The sequence below is a fragment of the Leptonychotes weddellii genome, chromosome X (genome assembly GCF_054177405.1).
Source record: "Leptonychotes weddellii isolate Sample4059 chromosome X, ASM5417740v2, whole genome shotgun sequence".
NCBI classification, from domain to species: Eukaryota; Metazoa; Chordata; class Mammalia; order Carnivora; family Phocidae; genus Leptonychotes; species Leptonychotes weddellii.
In genome coordinates, this window is record NC_138385.1 from 51,574,477 (window position 1) to 51,591,073 (window position 16,597).

General features: G+C 35.4%; 1 protein-coding gene across 7 annotated transcripts in view; it reads left to right on the forward strand.

Moving 5' to 3' along the window:
• The window catches only part of BRWD3 (bromodomain and WD repeat domain containing 3), a 192,385-nt gene that overhangs the window by 134,579 nt on the left and 41,209 nt on the right, over positions 1 to 16,597 (forward strand). For all 7 annotated transcript variants that reach the window (XM_081808590.1, XM_006726913.3, XM_081808591.1 and 4 more), the window contains 3 exons: positions 12,257 to 12,364; positions 14,021 to 14,145; positions 15,441 to 15,523. In XM_081808590.1, the coding sequence (XP_081664716.1) occupies positions 12,257 to 12,364; positions 14,021 to 14,145; positions 15,441 to 15,523 (316 nt within the window). The remainder of the gene's footprint in view (positions 1 to 12,256; positions 12,365 to 14,020; positions 14,146 to 15,440; positions 15,524 to 16,597) is intronic.

Sequence of the window (16,597 nt, forward strand, 5' to 3'; positions counted from 1 at the left end):
CATCAAAATCAACAAAAGCAGGCCAAAATGAAGACATATTACAGTAAAATTTGTAAAATATAGAGATAAGGAAAACATCCTGAGATCAGCAAGGGAAAAGATATTCCTAACTTAACAAAGGAAGACAAATCAGGTTAGCAGCAGACTTATCAACAGAAACATAGGAGGCCAGAAGAGAATGCCATGATATATTCAATGTGCTGAATGGGAAAAATATGCAGCCAAGAATACTTGATCCAATAAGGCCTTCATTCAGAACAGAAGGAAAAATAAAGTTTCCCAGACAAAAACTAAAGGAGTTCATGAACACTATTTTAGTCCTGCAAGAAATATTAAAAGGGACTTTTTGAGTGGGAAAGTAAGTCCAAAGGCAACAAAGACTAGACAGGAACAGAGAAAATCTCCAGAAACAACAAGGTAATACAGGTGACACACAATGGCACTAAATTTATATCTATCAATAATCAGTCTGAATGTAAATGGACTAAATGCTCCAATTAAAAGACATAAGGTATCATAGTGAATCAAAAAACAAGACCCATCTATGTGCTGCCTTCAATAGGCTCACTTTAGACCTAAAGACAAATACAGACTGAAAGTGAAGGGATGGAGAACCATTTATCATGCTAATGGCTGTCAAAAAAAAAAAAAAAGCTGGAGTAACCATACTTATATCAGACAAACTAGATTTTATTTTATTTTTTTTTAAAGATTTTATTTATTTGAGAGAGAAAGAATGAGACAGAGAGAGAGCATGAGAGGGGGGTAGTGTCAGAGGGAGAAGCAGACTCCCCGCTGAGCAGGGAGCCCGATGTGGGACTCGATCCAGGGACTCCAGGATCATGACCTGAGCCAAAGGCAGTTGCTTAACCAACTGAGCCACCCAGGTGCCCCCAGACAAACTAGATTTTAAACCAAAGACTATATAACGGGAGATGAAGAAGGGCACTATATCATAATAAAGGGGTCTATCCAACAAAAAGACTGAACACATGTAAATATTTATGCTGCCAACGTGGGAGCACCCAAATAACAAACATAAAAAACTCAGTGATAATAATACAAGTATATTATGGGACTTTAACACCCCACTTAACAAGCAATGGACAAATGATCTAAGCAGAAAATCAACAAGGAAAAATTGGCTTTGAATGACAGGCTGGATGAGATGAACTTAACAGATATATTCAGAACATTTCATCCTAAAGCAGCAGAATACACATTCTTTTTGCATGCACATGGAATATTCTCCAGAATACATCACATACTGGGTTACAAATCAGGCCTCAACAAATACAAAAAGATTGAGATCATACCATGCATATTTTCTGACAACAATGCTATGAAACATGAAGTCAACCACAAGAAAAAATTTGGAAAGACCACATATACATGGAGGTTAAAGAATATCCTACTAAATAAATGAATGGGTAAACCATGAAATTAAAGAAGAAATAAAAAATACATGGAAACAAATGAAGATGAAAACACAATTGTCCAAAACTTTTGGGATGCAGCAAAAGCAGTCATAAGAGGAAAGTATATACAAAACAGGCCTACCTCAAGAAGCAAGAAAAGTTTCAAATACACAACCTAACCTTACACCTAAAGGAGCTAGAAGAGGTACAGCAAATAAAGCCTAAGGCCAGCAGAAGAAGAGAAATAATAAAGATTAGAGCACAAATAAATGATACCGAAACAAAGAAAAACCAGTAGAACAGATCAGTTCAACTAGGAGCTGGTTCTTTAAAAGAATTAATAAAATTTATAAACCCCTAGCCAGATTTATCAAAAAGAAGAGAGAAAGGACCCAAATAAATAAAATTATGAATGAAAGAGAAGAGATCACAATTAACACCACAAAAATATTTTAAAAATATGAGAATAATATGAAAAATTATATGCCAAAATTTGGGCAATATAGAAGAAATGGATAAATTCCTAGAAACACATAAACTACCAAAGCTGAAACAGGAAGAAATAGAAAGCTTGAAGAGAACAAAAACCACCAAAAAATTTAATCAGTAATCACAAATCTAACAAACAAAAGTCCAAGGCCGGATGGCTTCACGTGGGAATTCTACCAAACATTTAAAGAAGAGTTAATACCCATTTTCCTCAAACTCTTGCAAAAAATAGAAATGGAAGGAAAACTTCCAGACTCATTCTATGAGGCCAGGCTTACCTTGATTCCAAAATCAGATAAAGACCCCACTATGGGGGTGCCTGGGTGGCTAAGTTGGTTAAGCACGAACTCTTAGTTTCAGTTGAGGTCATGATCTCAGGGTTGTGGGATTGATCCCCACTTTAGGCCCCACACTAAGTGCAGAGTCCACTTGTCCCTCTCTCTCTGCTCCTCCCCCTGCTGTCTCTCTCTAAAAACAAACAAAAAAAAGACCCCACTAAAAATAATTATAAGCCTATATCCCTGATGAACATGGATGCAAGAATTCTCAAGAAGATGCTAGCAAATTGAATCCAACAGTACATTAAAAGAATTATTCACCACAATTATTCCTGGGCTCCAAGGGTAATTCAAGATTTGTAAATCAATCAACATTATAACACCACATTAATAAAAGAAAGAATAAGAACCATATGATCCTCTCAATAGATGCAGAAAAAGCATATGACAAAGTACAGCATCCATTCTTAAAAAAACCTTCAACAAAGTAGGTATAGAGGGAACATACCTCAACATCATAAAGGCCATATGTGAAAGACACACAGCTAATATCATCATTAATGGGGAAAAACAGAGCTTTTCCTTTACTGTCAGGAAGAAGACAGGGATGTCCAGTCTCATCACTGTTATTTAAAATACCTGGAATTCCTAGCCACAAGAAAGAGACAAAAAAATTAATAAAAAGCATCTAACTCAACGAGGAAGAATTAACTTTATTCACAAATGTCATGATACTCTGTAGAAAACCCAAAGCACCCTACTAAAAATTCCTTGAGCTGATACATGAATTCAGTAAAGTTGAAGGATACAAAATCAATGTACAGAAATCTTTTGCATTTCTATACACCAGTAATGAGGCAATAGAAAGAAATCGAGGAATCCATCCCATTTACAATTGTACCAAAAACCAAAAGATATGAATAAACCTAACCACAGAAGTAAAAGATCTGTACTCTGAAAACTGGAATAATTACGAAAGAAATTGAAGAGGACACAAAGAAATTGAAAAATATTCCATGCTCATGGGTTGGAAAAGCTAGTATTGTTAAAATGTCTGTACTACCCAACACAATCTACACATTTAATGCAATCCCTATCAAAATACCACAAGCAACTTTTCACTGAACTAGAAAAAACAGTCCCAAAACTAATATGGAACCACAAAAGACCCTGAATAGCCAAAGCAATATTAAAAAAAAAAAAAAAAAAAAAAAGGAAAGCTGGAGGCATCACAATTCCAGACTTCAAGCTATATTACAAAGCTGTAGCAATCAAGACAGTATGCGACTGGCACAAAAACAGCCACATAGATCAATGGAACATAGTAGAGAACCCAGAAGTGCACCCACAACTAGATGGTCAACTAATCTTTGACAAAGCAGGAAAGAACATCCAATGGGGGGTGGGGGGAAGCCAGCCTCTTCAACTCATGGTGTTGGGAAAACTGGACAGCAACATGCAAAAGAATGAAACTGGACCACTTTTGTACACCAGATACAAAACTGAATTCAAAATGGATTAAAGACCTAAATGTGAGACAGGAATCCATCAAAATCCTAGAGGAGAACAAGGGAGAAACCTCTTTGTCATAAGCCATAACAACTTCTTACTAGACGCATTTCAGGAGACAAAGGAAAGAAAAGCAAAAATGAACTATTGGGACTTCATCAAGATAAGCTTCTGCACAGCAAAGGAAAAAGTCAACAAAACTAAAAGGCAATCTTGGGAATGAGAGAAGATATTTGCAAATGACATATCTGATAAAGGGTTAGTATCCATAATATATAAAGAACTAACAAAATTCAACACCCAAAAAAACAAACAATCCAGTTAAGAAATGGGCAGAACACATGAATAGACATTTTTCCAAACAAGATCTTCAGATGTCTAACAGACACATGATAAAATGTTCAACATCACTCATGATCAGGGAAGTACAAATCAAAACCACAATGATACCACCTAATACCTGTCAGAATGGCTAAAATTAACAACACAAAAACAACAGATGTTGGAGAGGATGTGGAGAAAGGGGAACCCTCTTGCACTGTTGGTGGGGATGCAAATTGGTATAGCCACTCTGGAAAAAAGTATGGAGCTTTCTCAAAAAGTTAAAACTAGAACTACCCTAAGACTGAGCATTTCACTACTAGGTATTTATCCAAAAGATACAGAATTACTGATTCAGAGGAGCACTTGTACCCCAATGTTTATAGCAGCATTATCAGCAATAGCCTAATTATGTAAAGAGACCAAATGACCTTTGATGAATGGATAAAGAAGAAATGGCGGGGTGCATGGGTGGCTCAGTTGTTAAGCATCTGCCCTCGGCTCAGGTCATGATCCCAGGGTCCTGGGATTGAACCCCACATTGGGCTCCCTGCTCAGCGGGAAGCCTCATTCTCCCTCTGCCACTCCCCCTGCTTGTGTTCCTTCTTGCTGTGTCTCTCTCTGTCAAATAAATAAATAAAATATTTAAAAAAAAAGAAATGGCATATGTATACAATGTAGTATTACTCAGCCATCAAAAAGAATGATATCTGGCCATTTGCAACAATGTGGATGGAGCTAGAGTATATTACGCTAAGTGAAATAAGTCAGATAAATACAAATACCATATGATTTCACTCATTTGGAATTTAAGAAACAAAACAGATGAACATATGGGAAGGAAGACAAAAAATGAGAGAGGGAAGCAAACCATAAGAGAGTATTAGGTATAGACAACAAACTGTGGGTTGCTAGAGGGTAGGGGGGTAGCAAATGGGCTAAATGGGTAATTGGTATTAAGGACGGCATTTGTGATGAGCGTACTGGGTGTTATATGTAAGTGATGAATCACTAAACGCTACTCGTCAAACCAATATTACAGTATAAATTAACTAACTGGAATTTAAATGAAACCTTGAAAAAAGCCAAAAATGAAATGATCATATGGTTTTTATCCTTTCTCTTATTAATGTGATACATCATATTAATAAGATTGATGAAGTGATGTGCAAATATTGAACCACCCTTGCAACCCAGGAATAAGTCCCACTTGATCATCGTGAATATTTTTTTTTTAATGTATCGTTGGACTCAGTTTGGAAGTATTTTAATGAATATTTTTGCATCCATGTTCATCAGGGATATTGGCCTGTAGTTCTCTTTTTCAGTGGTGTATTTATCTGGTTTTGGTATCATGCTAATGAAGGCCTCATAGAATGAATTTTAATGTTTCCCTTCCTTTTCTGTTTTTTGGAATAGTTTTAGGAAGTATATATATTTACTCTTCCTTAAATGGTAGAATTTGCCTATGAAGCCTTCTGGTCCTAGACTTTTGTATGTTGGGAGATTTTTCATAAATGATTTAATTTCTTTGCTGGTTATTTTTGTGTTAAAGTTTTCTGTTTCTTCCTGTTTCAGTTTTGGTAGGTTATGTTTCTAGGAATTCATCCATTTCTTCTAGGTTGTCCGATTTATTGGCATATAGTTTTTCATAATGTTCTCTTATAATGTTTGCATCTCTTTGATGTTGACTGTTATTTCTCCACTTTCATTGGTGATTTTATTTATTTGAGTCCTTTCACTTTTGTTTTTGTTATGTCTGGATAGAGGTATATAAATTTTGTTAATTTTTTTTTTCAAAGAAACAGTTCCTGGTTTTGTTCATCTCTTGTAGTTTTTTTAGTTTCTATATCATTTATTTCTTCTGTAATCTTTATTACTTCCTTCCTTCTGGAATGGCTTTAAGCTTCAGTTGTTGTTTTCCTTGTTCCTTTAGTTGGAAGGTTAGGTTGTTTCTTTGAGATTTTTCTTGTTTCTTGAGGTAGGCCTGTATGGCTTATATGCTTTGCTCTTAGGACCACTTTTGCTATATCCCAAAATGTTTTGGACTGTTATGTTTTCATTTCCATTTTTTACCATATATTCTTTAATTTTTTCTTTCAATTCCTGGTTGTCCCATTCATTGTTTAGTAGCATGTTGTTTAACCTCCATACATTTGTTGTCTTTCTAGATTTTTTCTTGTGGTTGACTTCTACTTTCATAGTATTGTAGTCAGAAAAGGTGCATGGCATGACTTCAGTCTTTTTGTATTTTTGAGGCCTGTTTTGTGACCTAATATGTGATCTATTTTGGAGAATGTTCCATGTGCACTTCAAAACAATGTGTATTCTGCTGTTGTAGGATGGAATGTTCTGAATATATCTGTTAAATCCATCTGGTCCAATGTGTCATTCAAAGCCATTGTTTCCTTGTTGATTTTCTGTTTAGGTGATCTACCCATTCACGTAAATGTGGTGTTAAAGTCCCCTACTATTATTATGTTTTTACCAATTAGTTCATTTATGTTTGTTAATAACCACATTATATATTTGAGTGTTCATATGTTGGGTGCATACCTATTTACAATTTTTAAATCTTCTTGTTTGATTCTCTCCTTTATTATGCTATTGTGCCCTTTCCATCTCTTGTTAGTCTTTCTTTTAATGTAGTTTTTCAGATATTATTATAGCTGCTGTGGCTTTCTTTTGACCTGTATTTGAATGATAAATGTTTCTCCAGCCCCTTGCTTTCAATCTTCAGGTGTCTTTAAGTCTCAAATGCACCTTTTGTAGGCAGCACATAGATAGGCCTTGTGTTTTTATCCATTCTGACACCCTATGTATTTTGATTGGAGCATTTTGTCCATTTACTTTCAGAGTAATCATAGATAGATATGTATTTATTGCCATTTTATTACTTGTTTTTTCCTTGTTTCTGGAGATTTTCTCTGATCCTTTCTAATCTTTGTCACTTTTGGTCTCTCTTTTCCCCCCAAAGGGACCTGTTAATATTTCTTGGCAGGGCTGGTTTTGCTGCCTTTGGGTCATGACTCCTTCAGTTTTTGTTTGTCTGGGAAACTCTTCATCTTTCCTTCAAATTCTGAATGATAGCCTTGCTGGATAGGGTATTCTTGACTGCTACTTTTCCCCATTTAGCACTTTGAATATATCATGCCACTCCCTTCTGGATGGCCAAGTTTCTGTTGAGAAATCTGCAGCTGCCTTATGTGTTTTCTCTTGTATGTTAAGGACTTCTTTTCTCTTTCTGTTTTTCAGACTTTATCACTAAATTTTGCACATTTAATTACAATATGTCTTCTTTTTTTACATTTAAATTCAATGAATTAACATATAGTGTATTATCAGTTTCAGAGGTAGAGTTTAGTGATTCATCAGTTGCATATAACACCCAGTGCTTATTATTTCAAGTGCCCTCCTTAATGCCCATCACCCAGTTACCCCATCCCTCCACTCACCTCCCCTTTATTAACCCTCAGTTTTTTCCTATAGTTAAGAGTCTCTTATCGTTTGGCTCCCTCTCTGTTTTCATCTTATTTCATTTTTACCCCATTCTCCTATGATCCTCTGTCTTGTTTCTTAAGTTCCACATATGAGTGAAATCATATGGTAATTGTCTTTCTGTGACTGACTTATTTTGCTTAGCATAATACCCTCTCATTCCATCCACATCATTGCAAATGGTAAGATTTCGGAGTTTTTTGATGGCTGAGTAATATTCTTTTGTATATATACACCACATCTTTATCCATTCATCTGCCAATGGACATCTGGGCTTTTTCCATAGTTTGGCTATTGTGGACATTGCTCCTATAAACATAGGGGTGCAGGTACCCCTTTGGATCACTGTTTGTATTCTTTGGGTAAATACCTAGTAGTGCAATTGCTGGTTCCTAGGGTAGCTATATTTTTAACTTTTTGAGGAACCTCTGTACTCTTTTCCAGAGTGACTACCAGTTTTCATTCCCACCAACAGTATAAGAGGGTTCCCCTTTCTCCACATCCTTGCCAACATCTGTTGTTTCCTGACCTGTTAGTTTTAGCCATTCTGAGTTTTATAAAGTGGTATCTTATGGTTTTGATTTATATTTCCCTCATGCTCAGTGACATGGAGCATTTTTTCATGTGTCTGTTGGTGATTTGTATGTCTTCTTTGGATAAATGTCTGTCCATGTCTTCTGCCCATTTCTTGATTCGATTATTTGTTCTTTGGTTGTTGAGTTTGATAAGTTCTTTATAGATTTTGGATACCAGCCCTTTATCTGATAAGACATTTACAAATATCTTCTCCCATTCTGTAGGTTGTCTTTTGGTTTTGTTGACTTTTTCCTTTGCTGTAAAAAAGCTTTTTATCTTGATTATGTCCCAATAGTTCATCTTTGCTTTTGTTTCCCTTGCCTTTGGAGACATGTCTAGCAAGAAGTTGCTGTGGCTGAGGTCAAAGAGGTTTCTGCTTCTGTTCTCCTCTAGGATTTTGATGGATTCCCATCTCACATTTAGGTCATTCATCCATTTTGAGTTTATGTTTTGTGTATGGTGTAAGAAAATGGTCCAGTTTCATTCTTCATGTGTCTGTCTAATTTTCCCAACACCATTTATTGAAGAGACTGTCTTTTTTCCATTGGATATTCTTTCCTGCTTTTTCAAAAATTAGTTGACCCAATTACAATATGTCTTGGTATTGGTCTGCTTTTGTTTATTTTGAATGGAGTTCTCTTTGCCTCCTAGATCTGGATGTCTGTTTCCTTCCCCAGATTAGGAAAGGTTTCAGCTTTCATTTCTTCAAATAAATTTTCTGCACCCTTTTCTCTCTCTCTCTTTCTTCTTCTGGAATTCCTATAATACACATGTTATTAGTTTTAATGGAGTCACTGAATTCCCTAAATCTATTCTTGTGTTACATAATTCTTCTTTCTCTCTTTTGTTCAGCTTCATTACTTACCATTACTTTGTCTTCCAGGTCACTAATGCATTTGTTCTTCCAAACTGCTGTTCATTGAATCAAGTATGTTTCTAATATCATTTAATGCTCTCTTCATATCTGATTGATCATTTTTTAACTCCTTTTTCCCTGTGGTAATGGTCTCCCTGATGTCTTCTATTCTTTTCTCAAGCCCAGTATCGTTATGATTGTTGCTTTAAATTCTCCATCAGGCATGTTACTTATATTTGTTTTGCTTAGATCTCTGGTTGTGTCCTTTTTCTTTCATTTGAGATGAATTCCTCCATCTTTGCATTTTTTCTAATTCTCTGCCTTCTGTGTGTTACAAATGCCAGTTATGTTTCCTGAAAGTATTGGCCTTCTGAAGAAGAGATTATGTAGTGCCCAGGGCCTGGCTCTTCAGGGAGTATCTCAGGTATAAGCTGCTTCCACTCTGCTGTTGGGTTTTGGCTGTTCTATCCTTCAGGCCATTCATATGCAGAGGCTCTCCTTTCCTGCTCTGGGCTATGTTTGGTCCATGGCCTGAGTTTTAAGTAGGTGTGCTCTGGTCTGCTTGTGAAATTATTCCTGTCACCAACTCCACCAGAACTGAGGCCCTGCAGAGCTCTCTCAGCAGAATTCATGGTGTGGGCAGGTGCTTCTGCTGGTTTTCTATGGGAGGGCCCCACTGTGCTGGGAGTGAGGCAAGCTTGACTGAAAAGGGAAGTTGCACCAGAGCACAGGGGTACAGGGCTTGGTGTATGCAGGTTACGCAGCAGTGTCAGCACTGTGTTGCTTCTTGCAGGTAGCTCTGTATTTATACTGAGGGGCAGGAGAGGGAAATTACACCAATCAGCTCCTTTGTTCTCAGAGAGGTGTGTGAATGCTGTTTCTCCAGGATGTACTCCAAGAAGAGCAAATAATCTCCGCATTGCGTGTCCCATACGCTGTTCAGATAGCTGTGTCCATACTGTCTGCACCCAGGTTGTTTGCCTGCCTTCTCTCAAGGAACAGGGCAGTGCACTCCTGCCTCTATCCCAGTCAAGCAAGCTATTCTTTAGAGGTCTAGGTTTTAAGCCTTTCTGGTTGCAAGAACTCACAAAATTCATCCCCTCTTATTTTCCAAGCCAGTGGTTTTTGGGAAACATTCTCATTGTGTGTTCCCCCTTTGAGCACCTCTCTCTCTCTCTCCCCTCTCCATGACCATGGCTCCCTCCCCTCTCCAGCACCTGCAATCCATTTCTCCCCTAAACCAGGTCTCCATACTTCCTACCTTCTTCAGTGAGGCCTCTTCTCTACCTTTAGTTTTGGAGTTTGTTCTGTCAGTCTTCAGATCTATTTCTGGGATATTTAGGATGATTTGATAGTTATCTAGTTGTGTTTTGGGGACCATGAAAGCCTAGGGTCATCCTACTTTGCTGCCATTTTCCTCTAAGGGGAGTAATTTTTAATTAATCTTAGAAGACTTTGTAAGATGTGGGGCACCTGGATGGCTCAGTCAGTTAAGCATTTGACTCTTGAATTTGGCTCAGGTCATGATCTCATTGTTGTGAGATTGAACCCCATGTTGTGCTCTACACTCAGCGAGGACTCTGCTTTGAGATTCTCTCTCCCTCTGCCCACTCCCCCTGCTCTCTCTCTCTCTGTATCTCTCTCTCAAATAAATAAATAAATCTTTACAAAAAGAACACTTTACAAAACAATACAAGGATCTGTATATTCTTTGATCTGATGAGATGCCTCTCTATAGGACCATATTTGTCTTGGTGGAATCACTAAACTTAGCATATGCTTATATGCTTCAAGACTGGTTTGTAGTAAGTAATGATAGTTGTTCAGGTAATGGAGGAGGTATATAAGTGAATTAGTCAGTGAAATACATAATGTTTTTAAAGAACTCATAAAACTCATAATTTTTTTTTTACTTTTTTTTTTTTTAAGATTTTATTTATTTATTTGAGAGAGAGAATGAGATAGAGAGCATGAGAGGGGGGAGGGTCAGAGAGAGAAGCAGACTCCCCGCTGAGCAGGGAGCCCGACGCGGGACTCGATCCCGGGACTCCAGGATCATGACCTGAGCCGAAGGCAGTCGCTTAACCAACTGAGCCACCCAGGTGCCCCAAAACTCATAATTTTTTATAAAATCAGCTCTTAATGACAGCATTACTTTTTACTTTAAATGTTAAGCCCTCAGTATTTTGCCTGAAATGGCCATACCCACAGATCATTATGGCCTTTGAAAATGCTCATTCGCCAAAGTCTAACTTAAATGGCAACTTCTCCTGAATGTTATTCCTGCTTTCCATTTGCCTGCCACTCTTTCCTCCTGAGCTTTCACACCTAAATTATTTATCTCTTATGGTACTTAGTATATTCTGCCTTATGTTATACTCACGTGTCTGCCCATATCCTTGAGGGAAAGGATTTTATTTTGATATGTTAACCACGGCACCTAGTGCCTTGTACACACGTGTTCAATCAGTATTTGTTGAGTACAGGAAAAAATATATAATAAATGATATCTGAATAACATGTTTATTATTGATATTTTTACCCTTATAATTATGTTTATATACTAGTATTTAAATCTTTTTAGTGTTCTACTTGTATTTTTAGGTATTAAAAATTCTGACTTAGAAACTGTTGATTGGTAGAGTATGTCAGTGTATTTTTTAAATCTCAGTATGTTTTTTTAATGTTACTTTTTAAAAATTTTATTATCTCTACTACCACTTTAAAATTATTGGAACAAGAAACTTTTTTTAATGAATCAGAATATGGTGGTGAATGCTGTCCTAAGGAGGTGAAGGGTGTTAACTAAGCACTTGAATTCATTTTCTTTCCATACTATGCCTGTTCTGATGTTAATTCTTGCAAAATAAAATTTCTAATCCATTTGGAAATTACTCTATTTAGTAATCTGTGGTTAGAATTACATATATATACATAAAATGTGTAGGCTATTAAAATTTGATATTTAGAATGTTGATTACAGTTTGAAATATAGTACTTTAAAATATGACCAGTTTTGTGTACATTTGTCATTGATCCCTGTTTCTTCAGAAATTTATGAGGCAGCTAAGGGGAAAAGGATTGTGTATACAGTATGTGTTTACATTATACAGTACCTAGTGCGGGGCAACACAGTTATGAGTACTGAATGAACATTATTTGATGGTGACAAATACCTTTATTATACATTTTTTAAAATTATAATTATGTTTGTTTTAAACAGAAGAAGACATTTGTAGCAGTATATATTGGGATATGTAGAGTTGTTAAATAGGGTGCTGCTGTTTAATACCTTATGTTTTTTGTTTTAGCTTATCTATTTCAGGCAAGGACATGAAGCTTATGTGCGGGCTGTAAGAAAGTCAAAAATATACAGCCTTAATTTACAAAAACAGCCATGGAATAAAATGGATCTCAGGGTAAATTTGACATTTTCATAAGTGTGCAATTGAAATAGCTTTGGAATTAAGTTATTTGCTTTTATGTTTTTTTCTGTTTCATACATATTTCACTGTTGATTGTGTATCTAAGATAAGATGATGCACCATACTCTTGTACAATTGAGTGTTACGGGTCATATTTTATGTTTCCTGAAATTTGTACACTACCTGTAGTCTTGATTATTTGACTTAATTTCCTTCAAGCTTCAAGTCGTCTAGTGTATATACCTTTCTATATTTGGAGCAAAATGGTAGTTCCCTGGTGTGGACATTTCCCTCAGCAGTTTTGTACATTCTGGAAGCTCTATAAATTGACTGTGTGTGTGTACAGACACCCTTGAGGTTCTGGTGACTTTAAGATATAGTAAATATCATAAATCCCAAGAAACTCAGAACTTTGTGGTGCTTTATGGATTACCTATTTTAATATATTACCTTATAGCTACATGGTATTAAGTAAAATAGATATGTTTATTTTTTAGAGGAGTTTTTTTCTGACTGTAAATACATATTCATTCAGTCATTTATACATACATAGATACATACAAACAAACAGACATAAGGATACATACACCATCATTTCTAGTTACGTTTATGGGTGTTTTCTTCTTTTATTTTTCCAAGTTGGAGAACAAGAGACTAAAGAGAATTTTACAATGGTTTCCAGGTAAATGAAGGATTGTTTTATGATGATGTTTAGCAGGAAGGATACATGAAAGCATGTATATTTATTGAAATAAAGCTTTAGACACTTGTAAAATATTATATTAAGGTTGTAAGGTACCAAAGTATCTTATCCGGTGACCTTTACACAGTCATCTCCTGGTAGATAATGATGCTACCATCTATTCTGAATCAGGTGAAAGTTGAGTTGTAAGGTTTTTTACTTTTTTATTTTTATTTATTTTTATTTTTTGAGAATCAAGGAATGAATAAAACATATGATTTTTTATTTTTTAAATTCTAACCCTGTGGCTCTAGGAAACTGCAAGAGGCAGCATATGTGTGGGGCAAGAGTCTGGGTTTTGGAATATGACCTGAATTTTAATCCAGATCTAATATATATACACACACCCAAGTGTATAACTTTAAGCAAGTCACTATACCCACGAGGCTCAGTTTTGTCATCCGTTAAGTGTTACTAATAATCAATTATATGGGTGGTTTGTAAAATAATATTGTGGGCATTAAAAAAAAATGTAAGTCCTTTCCCCAAATATATACATGCATGTCTACCCGCATACTTACATACTGTATTTCTGCTGGAAGAGTGATTCTTAACTAGGCAGAGCATCATAATCCCCTTGGGAGTTCTTTCAAAATACATATGACTAAGCTTGTAACCTTGACCTACTGAATTCAATTTTATAGGATTAGGGTTTAAGAATATGAATTTTAAAAATGTTCTCAAGGGGCTTCTGTTGCTTATCCTTGGTTTAGAGCCCTGCAATATACTACAGCCTGCTATTAAGGGTCAAGAACCATGTCTTACTACCTTTAGCACTTAGTGGAATGCTTAATACTTGGTGGATATTCAGATAATTTTTATTTGTTCGAAAAATAGTGAAATACTATGCAAATGTTAGGCAATTACTTATATTGAAAGTAATAATTTATTGGTATTCTCATGAATAGGAACAAGAATTTGTTAAGATTGTAGGAATCAAATATGAGGTTGGACCACCTACACTATGTTGCTTGAAGCTTGCGTTTCTGGACCCCATTTCAGGCAAAATGACTGGAGAATCTTTTTCCATTAAGTGAGTAGCTATCTCTGGTTGTGTGTGTGTGTGTGTCTTTGTGTTTTAATCCCTGTCATGTATTCTGCAGAGTACAGGATTTAATGGGAGAGACAATAGTATAGTACTATAGGCTTTAGAGTTTTGAAGACCTGACGAGCATGGAGTGTTATATGCAACTAATGAATCATTGAACACTACACCAAAAACTAATGATATACTATATGTTGGCTAATTGAATTTAAATTAAAAAATAAATAAATAAAGACCGGGATTTAATGTTTAATTTTTGGTCTGTTTCTCCACATAATACTGTGTGTGTGTGTGTGTGTGTGTGTGTGTATAAAAACTTTCATGAGTATGCATGCATGTGTGTGTAGCTAATATATATGTAATGTAATGTGTGTGTGTGTGTGTATATACAGTTGACCCTTGAACAATGTGTAGGAGGTTATGGGCAATGACCCCACACAGTTGAAAATCTGCATATTGCTTTTGACTCCCGAAAAACTTAACTAATAGCCCGCTATTGAGCAGAAGCCTTACTGATAACATAAAGTTTTGACTAATATGTATTTTGTATGTTTTATGTGTTATATTTAGTATTCTTACAATAAAGTAAGCTAGAGAAAATAAAACATTGGTAAGAAAATCATAAGGGAGGGAAAATACATTTACAGTACTATATTTATTGAAAAAAAATCTGCATATAAGTGGACCCACACAGTTCAAACCAATATTGTTCAAGGGTGGATTGGATATATATATATGTGTGTGTGTGTATATATATATATATATATATATATATCCATGAGCAAGTTACTTAACCTCTCTGAATTTATGCCTTCATCTGCAAAATGTAAATGTTAATAACTTCTCAAGATTGTTGTGATGAATTAAAAGAAAAACCTTTATAAATGCCTAACTGTGGTTGAAACATGGTAGTTGCTTTTATTTCTGTTAATAATAATAGGAATAGCTAATCAGTGGTTCATTTCTTAAAGTTTGAAATCTAAGGAGATGAAAGAACATGAATTCATACTTTTCTTAAAGAGGACTTAATATAAAATACCTTATACTAAGCTTTAAGGATCTTCATTGGTGTCTTTATGTTTTTGAAGTGATATAGTAGTAGGCAGGGGACTCCCAAACAAATAAAAGCATATGGAGTTTAATTAAAGCCATTTGCAGGAACCTTGAGACTTCCAATGGTTTTTAAATGGCTCCACGTTAAACATATATCTCTAGATATTTAGTAAGTAACATAAACTGCTATATTTGTATATTGATTTATATGTGCTTTATTTTTTGTACAGGTATCATGACATGCCAGATGTCATTGACTTCCTTGTGCTACATCAGTTTTATAATGAAGCCAAAGAAAGGAACTGGCAGATAGGTAAGTATAAAATTCTCACTTAATAACTACTAAGTTTGAAATAGAGTAACTTTTTAAGTCCAATTTAATAGACATAAACTAGTTTAACATGTAGTTGGTAAAAGCTGTTAGCCAAATTAGAAAGGTCAAATTAAATTTTCCTCTCAGTTGTGTTTGGGTGATTTTTTATGCACATTGTATGTGGCATATAACCTCTATACTTTCTGCAAATACCTAAGCTGTTAGAATACAAATGTGAATTACAAAGAAAATCATCAAATGTCAGTTGCCCTAATATAAAATACTTAACACTTGGGCTCTTAAACAGACCATTACTGATTGTGGTTTTCTTTCTTTCTCTTTTTCTCCCTCTTTGTCTGTCTGTCACTCTTGTCTTTCTCTGTCTGTCTCTGTTTCTTTCTGTACCTCTACCTCTTTCTACCCCTTTTCTCTTCCTCTCTCCCGCCCTCCCTCTTCTCTCCCTTCCTTACCTCCTCCCTAGCTATTTGACCTTGGGCAAGTTTTTCATCTCTCTGTGTCCCACTTCCATTATCTGTATAATGGGAATCATAACAAAACACACCTATAAGGTTGATGTGAGCAATAAATGAGTTTATATATAGGAAACACTTAAAATGGTACCTAAGTACTTAAAATTTATACTATATAAATGTTTGCTATTAGTACTTTTAAATTCTCCTTTTTTATGTGGGAGAAAATTTTTGTTCACAGTGGTTTGGTTTTATAATCCTTATCCCTTAAGAGGCAGAAAATTAGTATGAAGAGATTTTTAAAGGCAAAAAGCTGAAAGCGAAAAGGAAAAGGAAAAGAAACAACTGTAGTAACATGTATAGTACAAGAAAAAGTATGCCTAATGATGATCCTAAATAATTGATAAAAGATTATATGTGGTAGCATTTATTTAAGAAGACATGGACATATCTGATTTATTTCAGAAAGATTACTAGTACTTAGAAATCAAAATCCTTAATGAAGGTAAAATGTAAAATTTACTCATCTGGGAAACTCAGATTGAAACCTCTAATAATGTTAGATACAATGCTACTTCTTTGTCCAACACAAAGTAGCAATTTA